This window comes from Penaeus chinensis, chromosome 15, assembly GCF_019202785.1.
Source record: "Penaeus chinensis breed Huanghai No. 1 chromosome 15, ASM1920278v2, whole genome shotgun sequence".
In the NCBI taxonomy this organism is placed as follows: Eukaryota; Metazoa; Arthropoda; class Malacostraca; order Decapoda; family Penaeidae; genus Penaeus; species Penaeus chinensis.
In genome coordinates, this window is record NC_061833.1 from 16098646 (window position 1) to 16108645 (window position 10000).

General features: G+C 35.4%; 2 protein-coding genes across 3 annotated transcripts in view; one reads left to right on the plus strand and one right to left on the minus strand.

Annotated features, from left to right (window-relative positions):
- The window catches only part of LOC125032677 (DENN domain-containing protein 5B-like), a gene marked incomplete in the record, with an annotated part of 86460 nt that extends 81989 nt beyond the window's left edge, over nucleotides 1-4471 (plus strand). For both annotated transcript variants that reach the window (XM_047623931.1, XM_047623932.1), the window contains 6 exon segments: nucleotides 8-153; nucleotides 405-523; nucleotides 636-841; nucleotides 1074-1250; nucleotides 1569-1767; nucleotides 2011-4471. In XM_047623931.1, the coding sequence (XP_047479887.1) occupies nucleotides 8-153; nucleotides 405-523; nucleotides 636-841; nucleotides 1074-1250; nucleotides 1569-1767; nucleotides 2011-2191 (1028 nt within the window).
- An 821-nt stretch (nucleotides 4472-5292) lies between these two features.
- LOC125032858 overlaps nucleotides 5293-10000 on the minus strand; it is a 17712-nt gene continuing 13004 nt past the window's right edge. Inside the window, exons 7-12 of the mRNA XM_047624243.1 lie at nucleotides 9582-9703; nucleotides 9046-9173; nucleotides 8536-8705; nucleotides 7415-8389; nucleotides 6661-6747; nucleotides 5293-5888 (exon numbers count right to left, since the gene is read on the minus strand). Coding sequence (XP_047480199.1) covers nucleotides 5721-5888; nucleotides 6661-6747; nucleotides 7415-8389; nucleotides 8536-8705; nucleotides 9046-9173; nucleotides 9582-9703 — 1650 coding nt within the window. The 3' untranslated portion in view covers nucleotides 5293-5720. The remainder of the gene's footprint in view (nucleotides 5889-6660; nucleotides 6748-7414; nucleotides 8390-8535; nucleotides 8706-9045; nucleotides 9174-9581; nucleotides 9704-10000) is intronic.

Sequence of the window (10000 nt, forward strand, 5' to 3'; positions counted from 1 at the left end):
CTTGCAGTTGTGCCATATCGAGTGGTGATATTCCCATCACGCAAACTGAGTGGTGCCAGCACATCAGCCAATGCTTGGGTTAGCCTCGGAGGAACCCTTGGCCAAACAAACAACATCGCAGTGCCGAAAGGCCAGGTTGAACTCGTCTTTCAGGTAATTGACCAGTAAAACTGGATAAATATTTATTCAAGGAAAAAGTATTTTGATTTATTTTCAGGCATTTCATATTGTAATAGTATATTAATCCCAGGGAAGCGGAAGTTGTTTTCAACTTTTCATTTCTTAGATAATCAGATGAAAAGCAAAGAATGTGTTGAATAGATAAGGTTTTTTCTTTGATTTGTTTGAACTTCGTTTAAGTTACATTACTTTATTGAATCAGGGTAATTTCCTTTTGTTCACAGCACAAGAACCTTGGATTACTTACCACACTTCGGATTGGACATGACAACACTGGGATGTCTCCAAAGTGGATGGTAGAACATGTACTAGTCAGAAATGAAGTCACAGGACATACTTGGAAGTAAGTAATTGCTTTATCTTGAAACTTCATTTCCTCAAAGTGATAAAAGAGGTTATACTAAAAATCTAAGAAATATTTTCATTAACACGTCAACCTTTACCTACCCATAAAGGTTCCCCTGCGGAAGGTGGTTGGGCCGTGGTATTGATGACGGTTCCCTCGAGCGAATCTTAGTGGGTGAGATTGTACCGTCCCACGTAACGTCAGATGACCTAGTAGAATCTTGCCGTACTCCTCCACGCTGCAGATCACCTAACATGCCCGGCCCCAGACGGTCAGACCTTAAACTCACAGTGCCAGAGATACAGCAGCATCTAGGTATGTTGGATCTGTTTTATATGTTTATATGAGTAAAAGTAAGGAATATGAAGTGTGCTTAAAAACACTTCAATTTGTTGTTACTGGTTTTCACAGTAAGTGATTTTGGTTGGATCTTATAGCCTTTGGCAATTGTTTCATATATAAGTGTAAATATGGTTTCAAATGTTATCATATTCATATGAAGAGTCTACTTGTGATCTGGTTATATGATTTCTCTTTTTCTTTACAGGTGACTCTGTCAATAATTTAGTCAAGTATTTCTACAAGCCTGAGAAAGAAAGAGGTAGTCTGACATTGTTACTCTGTGGTGACTTTGGCTTGGTGTGTTGCCTAGAACAAGTATTCTCATATGGTTTTAAATCTACACGTTTCTTTGGCAAGAATCTCTACCTTTGGGATTATTTTGGTAAGTAGATCAGTGGGATGTTTTAAGTAGAAGCAATGGTTTCATTGTACTGTATTTCTTTTCTGAGAAAAGATATAAAAGGCTTTCACAGATTAGTAAAAATAAGTACTCATGAATGTTGGAAGAATTTGGTGGAATTTTTTAGATACAATTTTTTATTTTCTTTGAGATAGAGGTGATATGATTTCATCTGATGATGATGCTATGGCTATATCAATTCAAGGTTTAATGTTCGATAGAGATTATATCATAGTTATTTTGTGTGCTGGACTTAGCAATACAATGTTTTACAATGTTGATTTTTATATCGCATGACAGAGCGAGTGCAGCAACATTTTGAGGTGATTCTTCGTGAAGACATGGAAAGAGAACAGCTGACTGGCATTGCACGTGATGGCCGAGACCATGGCCTAGCAAGCATGGATGAGTTTGTCTCTCTTGTGTCTCGCATCAATGCTTCTTCATCTCATCTTGGAAAGGATGATAAATTCCAACTTTTTGTTTGCCTTGCTGCAAGGTTAGTTATTTTTTGACTTCCTATTCTTGTTCTTTTAATTTTTTTTATTCATGAAAGGTAACATGTATACTCTCCCATTATATGTCAGATAACAGAAGAAATGAAGGATACAAATTAAAATGCTTTAGCAGAATTATTTGCACAGTTCATTGTTATTTCTTGTAATCAGTGACATTCATAAGTTGTATTAGTAAACAGAATTGAAGATTTACATTAACTAATCTCCTGCTTTTTTTTTTTCAGAGCACATCTACTGCCAAGAATTTTATTACCTTTGCAACGTTCACCAGTTACGAGTCACATGTATGATGACTCATCTTTCCTCAGAGATCCTCAGTTAGTCCGAGACCTTATAAATGTCTTGTCTGCTCTCAATGAGTTCAACATCGTATTGGAAAGATCATTAACAAGAGGAATAGATTAGATAACTGCAATTGTTCAGAATTTCCCAGGAGGAAATTAGTGCCATTGTATTCCAAGCTGTCCAGCATTTAGGTCCTTGCATGTCAGAATGCAAGAAGAAAAGTAGATAAGAAGACTTGTCAATTTGTGTAAAAGTAGGGTGTTAAGGAACAAATGCAGCAAACGGGTGACTTGTAAACAGAATGAGAATGAAAAAACTTATGAAGATTGTATAATTTTGATAATAGGGTGTGTATAGAAAAGGATGGACTTTTGTAAGGAATAACAAGATAGTTATTATCACTTGATGATATGTGATCTTTTCTGTTTTTAAGTAATAGGTTATTAGTCATAGTTCCATTGTCCAGCCTGCTATATACACATGCATGAACTTGTGAACTTGGAGTGTGGACGATACATTGATGGAGCTTCTATCAAAATTATGAGTTTTCTATGTAACTCATTTGACCTTCGAACAAGCAAGCAATACTCAGAAGTTATTTAAAATGTATTCTAGATCATTATAGGCAAAATTATATAGTATTAATCGCCTCTAAGTTTGCTATTTTTAAAGGAAATGTCATAGACGCACATATTTTTTTAACAGTTACAAAAACGTAGGACTAAGGATGTTAGATGTGCATCATTATTTTTACCATCTTGAGGGTACAGTACTGATTGCGTAGTAAATGTTTATTTCTCTCATCATGAAGTCAGTGTTCGATGTAGAGCAAATTTCTCGCTTTCTATATTTTGAAAGAGAAAAATTTAGAGTTCTTTTTGTTTTTAATGATATTAATAATACTCTGATCCAAATGTTAAGTTATTGGAAATATTGAGATATTGCTATAGAAGCTGTTGATAGTAATTTTATTATTTTTTAATGGAATTTTATCATAATACTTCTAATATTGATGCTACAATATAGATTTTTATTTTAAATCTCATTAGCCATTTTGAGAATCTTCCATATAAAGTATTTATGGAAAAAAGACCATCATTTGAAAAATTTGACAAGACAAAATGAAACTGCAGTTACAACAGAGTATTTGTTTTAGTACATACATTCCAAACCACTCTGTAGGTTTGAATATGTACTGGAGAGTTTTAAGTAAGGATTTTGTTCTGAGATGTGTCAGATAGCCAAAAATGGTTTTAAGGGGGAGAAATCAAGTCAGGACCGTTTTTAAACTATTCGCATTAGGTTACTTATAACCGTAGATGCATACTTGTATGTAAGTGGTATCTTCACCCTAACCGTGGATAGGGTGTGCAGTCCTTTTAGATTTGTCCTGTAGCTTCATTTCTATTAGTATGTATATTTTACTTAGTGAGATTTATAAACCAAAGTTGCTGATTTTGTGATAAGATTTTATTTTTCCTTTTTTCTTGCATGTGCTGAATTGTTTTTAGGCATTTATTTTAATTTTATGTCAGCAGTTACTATTCTCTCCTTTTTTATTATTGTAACTGTATTATAGGATGACTGTACCTTTGTTATGGTGAACGGTTGTCGCAGCATGATGTACTAAATATATTCATATATTTTAATGTAAGTTATTTGTTAATCTAGAATTGTGAGGTAGATGGTGAGTTGTGACAGTAAATCGAGCAAATATGAGTCGCATATTCAGTAATCCAGTTGAATCTTGTGTTTGCAGACCTCTTAGCAGTGTTCTGACTGGATGTTGGAGTGCCATACTAATTAGCTAAAAAATCTCTGCGTATCCCTGAAGCTGTGATACCCGGCGTGTTCATAATCATGTCGTGAGACTTGCAAAATTTACCTTTCATGGATTTTTACTTTATTGATTACTTACCAAAGATGGGATGCAAACTTTGAATTGTGTGATTATGAATACAGCCATTGTCAGTGCCTGCATCATGACCTCTCTCCAGGTCATGAAAGTTGCCTGACATTACTCAACTGTTTATTCGAGTACAAAAGTGGTACTCTTGCAGTAATACTGACTGTATTGCAATTGTCATTGGCTACCCAGACTTAATGTAAGTTTGTGTGTACAGAAAGTTTAAGTCACAATTTGTATCTTATGATTTTAAAGCAAGGCAATATTAATTTTGTACTTATAGTACAATGTGTTACACTTGTTAAAAAGTGTGTTGATATACTTAAAACAGGAATTTGCTATAGATGTCATTAGAAGACATTTAATCCTATTTATGTTATGAGGTTGAAATTATAGCAAAGCCAATGCTCAACTGTCCAGTAATGACAGTGTGAATGTGTATATACATGTGCTGCATGAAGTGGAAATCTTAAAGGAGTAAAGTCATAAATATAGTTTGTTTTTTATTTACCATATAATACAGTTTATATATAATAATTTAATACATCATTTGTATACAACTTATGGGAAATTAATGGCCATGCCCCTATTTGTGCTCCTGTTGACAATAAATATTAGAAGTCTGTTTATGAGACCCAACAGTAAAGAGCCTTTCAGTCTGTTAACAGCAAAATGCCTGCCTTGCATAAATGTAGTCATGTTTATATTTCTAGGAACCCAGTCTTTTAATAAAATGATCATTTATAAATTATGAAGAAGCACAGGCAATGTTATGAATGTGGGTTTATAAGTGAAAACATTGCTGTCAAGAGGCATATAGCATTTAGTGTACAGCAGTTTATAGTTGAAACTGTGCTCATTTGATCAAAAGGAATTATTATTTTTTTTTTTTTTTGACACTGATCATGGAAATAAATTGACAGAAACCATGAGACTGTAAAATGTGAATATCAGGTATATAACCAATGGCATGGATGGCAAAAATACATGCCATGCCTACTGTAATACAAGTTTATTTATTGTATTTACACATAAATGACTCTACAAGTGCTTAATTACAGAGGAGTCAGTCCTACCTATCTCACTTGTTTACCCTTTTCATTGACTTTTGGAAAGCGTCTTTTGTATTATTTTCATTTTCTTAATTGTTACCAAGATTTGAAAAACATTTTAGTAATTATAACATCAATAACAATAATAACAGTATCGATATCAACTGTATTAAAAAGAAAAACACATTTTCCTGACAATTCAAGGAATGGAGAAATCAGGATCGGTCACTAGGGCCTATTAATAGACTCCTTGCCAGCTGAGCACATGTGGAGCCATCTGTGTGTAACAAAATTCACAAAAACTACAGGGGACAGAACGTAAATCCATGGTTGGGTTAAAAGTTTAAAAAAGAATGCATAAATATGAATATAATAACAAATTCAACAATTATATACACCTTACATTTTAGAGAACATGAGAAAATATATACATTTATTGTAACTAACAAAAAGTAATTCTTATATATATAAATAACAGGCTTTTACAGAAAGAGAATGACAGTGATAGATGTAAAACTGCGTTTATCATATATTGATATACTCCAAAATTTTAAAGAATATGAAGAACAATATGAGATAATCAAGGTGTTACTATTACAGTTTTATATCAAAACAGATTCAGCTATATATGTGATCCTGATAAATACAAGTACATAAATACAAAAGATTCATTAATATGCATTAGTGTCCTTTACCAGATCTTAGTTGGCTTAGGTGGTTGAAAATGAATATTTGCTGCCTGGGCTGTTTGTGGTCCTTCATATGTAATTATAGGCACAAAGCCATTCTTGTGATCTGCTGTGTATTTTACCACTTGAACACGTCCATCAGGGAGCTGAACACGATACTCTCCATGAACCTGTATGCAGTAAATATAAGTTAACTGGCAATGGATTGTCAACAGACACAGCATTTCCTAACTGCAATTGAACATTAATTACTTTAGCAAGACAAACTCACACATGTTAAATTTCAATACAGTAATTATACATGAGAGACAGTCACCCACCTTAAGCAATGTTAGATCAGCTGTGATTAAGTTCTCCAGGTTACTGGACTACTGATTAAACCAACACTAGCAACAGCTTGGGTTTACATGAAATTATTAATGAATCCCTCAGCAAGTATTTGTCTAGAAGATATACCAGCAGATATAACTGGTATACTTTATTCAGATTCATGTTATTCCCGTTTAAAGGCCAGTTGCATAATATTTCCATGCCAAAAGGGTGAAAAAGGAACAGCTGAATTAACAGAAAATTAATAATATAGCAATAATTTAATCAATGCCCACAGAACTGCTGAGCTCCTGCTGAGAAGCTTTCATCACAAAAATATTTTGACAAAATTATAAGAGCATATGAAAGAAAAAAAAAGGTTTTCTAGCTGGTTTCGATGATTCTTTTTGAGATTTTGGAACATGTCTCATCTCCACTTTCATTTATAAACATATTTTACTTAAATAATAAGGACCTGTGCTAAAATTTTGTACGATTTAAATTGTAAGACACATAATACCAGTGTTATCTGCTGGCATTAATAACTTAAAGCTCTGTTTACCAACACGACCTAAGAAGTAAAAACATAAGAAGAAGAAGAAACGTAAAGAAAGAAAATGATGATATACTTACAGTGTCACCATCACTGCGTTCCTGGTGTCTGTAATTAGTGCCATGATAGACAGAACCAACACCGTAGTGGTAGTTGTAGCTCTTTCCCTGTCAGATAATACAATGGCAGAATTAATCAGTTCAGACTTTAATATTCATATACTGTGATATGCTCAGACCTTGCTCATATATGTATGTACTTCAGTTTCGGGATTTAAAAAAAAATGAGGGGTCCCAGGTATCGATATCGGATTTGTTAAAGAATTCTCTCTCTCTCTCTCTCTCTCTCTCTCTCTCTCTCTCTCTCTCTCTCTCTCTCTCTCTCTCTCTCTCTCTCTCTCTCTCTCTCTGTGTGTGTGTGTGTGTGTGTGTGTGTGTGTGTGTGTGTGTGTGTGTGTGTGTGTGTGTGTATGTATGTATGTATGTATGTATGTATGTATGTATGTATGTATGTATGTATGTGTATGTATGTATGTATGTATGTATGTGTGTGTGTATGTATGTATGTATGTATGTATGTATGTATGTGTGTGTGTGTGTGTGTGTGTGTGTGTGTGTGTGTGTGTGTGTGTGTGTGTGTGTGTGTGTGTGTGTGTGTGTGTGTTGTGTTGTGTTGTGTTGTGTTGTGTTGTGTTGTGTTGTGTTGTGTTGTGTTGTGTTGTGTTGTGTTGTGTTGTGTTGTGTTGTGTTGTGTTGTGTTGTGTTGTGTTGTGTGTTGTGTTGTGTTGTGTGTGTGTGATGCGTTTACCAGTTTCTAACGACTCAAATTACTTACCTTGTTTTTGTAAGGTGATTCTGTAGTAACAGTCTTTAAGTAATCTTTTGACGGCGTGGCACTGTAACTCTTGTATTTCGTTGGCGTGGGTGTATTGTAACTGTAAACCGCAGGTGTGACAACCTTGAAGGGCCGTGGTGTAGCTCTCTTATAAGTGGTATACGTCGAGGGTTTATATTGTGGAACTGGCGCAGGTTTATAGGGCTTTTGAGTTGTCACTCTATAGGACTCAACAGTCGGGTAGGTGAATGGTTTATAGGTTGTCGTAATTTTTCTGTACTTGTACGGAGGTATGGTAGACTCCTTGTAGACCGGAGCGGCAGTAGGGTAGGCGTTAGGCGACCCGTATTCTTGAATGAAATAAGTACTGGGTTTAAAAGCACTGTCTGACTGCATGTGTGGGCTCGGTCGGAATGAATGGGTTGAATAAATGGACTGGGCCGCCTCATGCTCGTAGTTAGGAGAGTGCACAGGTTTAAGTTGGATGTACTGGGAAGGTGCGTGATAGCCATGCACTCGATTGAGCTGGGCCAGCGTTGTGGTGGGTAAGTTCAAGCTCGGCGATGGCACAGGCCGGTTGTAGTTTTTCTCGTAGGCTGAACTGCTGGCGGTAGCAATCGGAGAGGAAGTCGGGGGAGCTCGGAGGCCGTAGATCGGGGCATCAAGACTCCTTGGTATTTTGAAACCATAGCGACGACGGTTATTCACTAGGAAAAGGTGGTCATCGATGCCACTACTGCCCCCTCTCGTGTCAGGGAGAGGGAGACCGCTGGCATCATAGTTCCTCGGTCCGTACGCCGAGATCAAACTGCTACTGTCGATGTCGAACCTTTCATTTCGTATCAGCGCGTCATGAAAACTGCCAGCTTGGGCATTATCGACTATGGTAGGCTGCGATGGGCGGTTCTGACCCGGGAAGAGCCAGGTGGCAGTGCTAGAACTCAGGAGACACAGGAGCAGGAACGCGCACCCCACCTGCAGAGTCATACGAATGGAATTAGTAACCTGCGTTTTTTTGTTGTTTTTTTACGTGTTTGCAAGAGAAAGATATTAATCTGTGCTAATGGCGCATAACGAACTCCTGGGCTAGGATATCTTTTATCGACTGCTTTGTAGAATACCCTGGGACATGATTTCATATTTTGTCCAACACAAATGTCTGAAGTAACTATTTGCAAATACAGCTCTATCATTAACTTCAGTGCAGAATGATCAAAGTGTAGGGTGGATAACTGCACTTTCAGTTCTGGTCTCAAATTATTCTTAAAAACCAGGATGAACATTTTCTGAACTAAGGAATAAAACCTTACCAGCCATAACAGACGCCATGAAAATACATTGTGATGAGTTGTGCATAATGAATACTTTATATATATATATATATATATATGTATATATACATATATATTTAATATATATGTTATATATACATATATATATTTAATATATATGTTATATATACACATATATTTAATATATATGATATATATACATGTATATATACATATATATATATATTTGATATTTATATATTATATTATATATATATATGTATATATATATATATATATATATATATATATATATATATATATATATATCCACACACACACAAAAGATGCTCCATTCACCTTCTGGTGATATTGCAATCGCACGGAAAAGCCAAAATAGGCTTCGGCTAAACGCCAGTTCGTAAATTGTCTTCACGAAAAAAGCCACATTTTGATTTGGATTACATGCTTGAAGATACTCTATATCACTGTCCGGGCAGTGATATAGAGTATATAATCTTTTACCTGTGACACCCAAATGAAAGAAAGAAAGAAAATGTAGTTTGTATATGAAAGCAGGATAACCAGTGCTCTGCATACCAAGAAACACTATGATTGGTGTAGGATGTCATTTAAAAAAAAACACACACACATACATTCAACACACACACACACATTCAACACACACACACACACACACACACACACACACACACACACACACACACACACACACACACACACACACACACACACACACACACACACACACACACACACACACATCCACACACACACACACACATCCACACACACACACTCACACATTCACACATAGAAGACCGAAGTAACTTAAGCCGACAAAGTAAAACACTAAACGCATAATCAACAGTCACATGTTATTAGGAACGGTAATATTTTCTGTGGTTTCTGCGGGAACTGATTTCTTATGCAGTAACCAGTTGTAGTGAAAGCCTCCTGCCATCTGGTGGCAGATACGACAACCACGCATCTGCCACTGATAGAAAAAGTGGTAAAAGAAATAGGTATTGACATAGGCTGTGAAAGCTGGAATATATATATATATATATTTTTTATAACAATTGCGATATTGGCGATGATGATTGGTAAAAGCATAATAGTAGTGATATTAATAGTAGTAGTAGTAGTAGTGCTGATATGATAATAATAATGATGATGATACTTATGATGCCAGTAATAATAATAATGATAATAATAACAGTAATAACTATAACTTTCACTATTTTGATATTAATTATAATAGTAATTGTATTAATGATACTACGATCACACA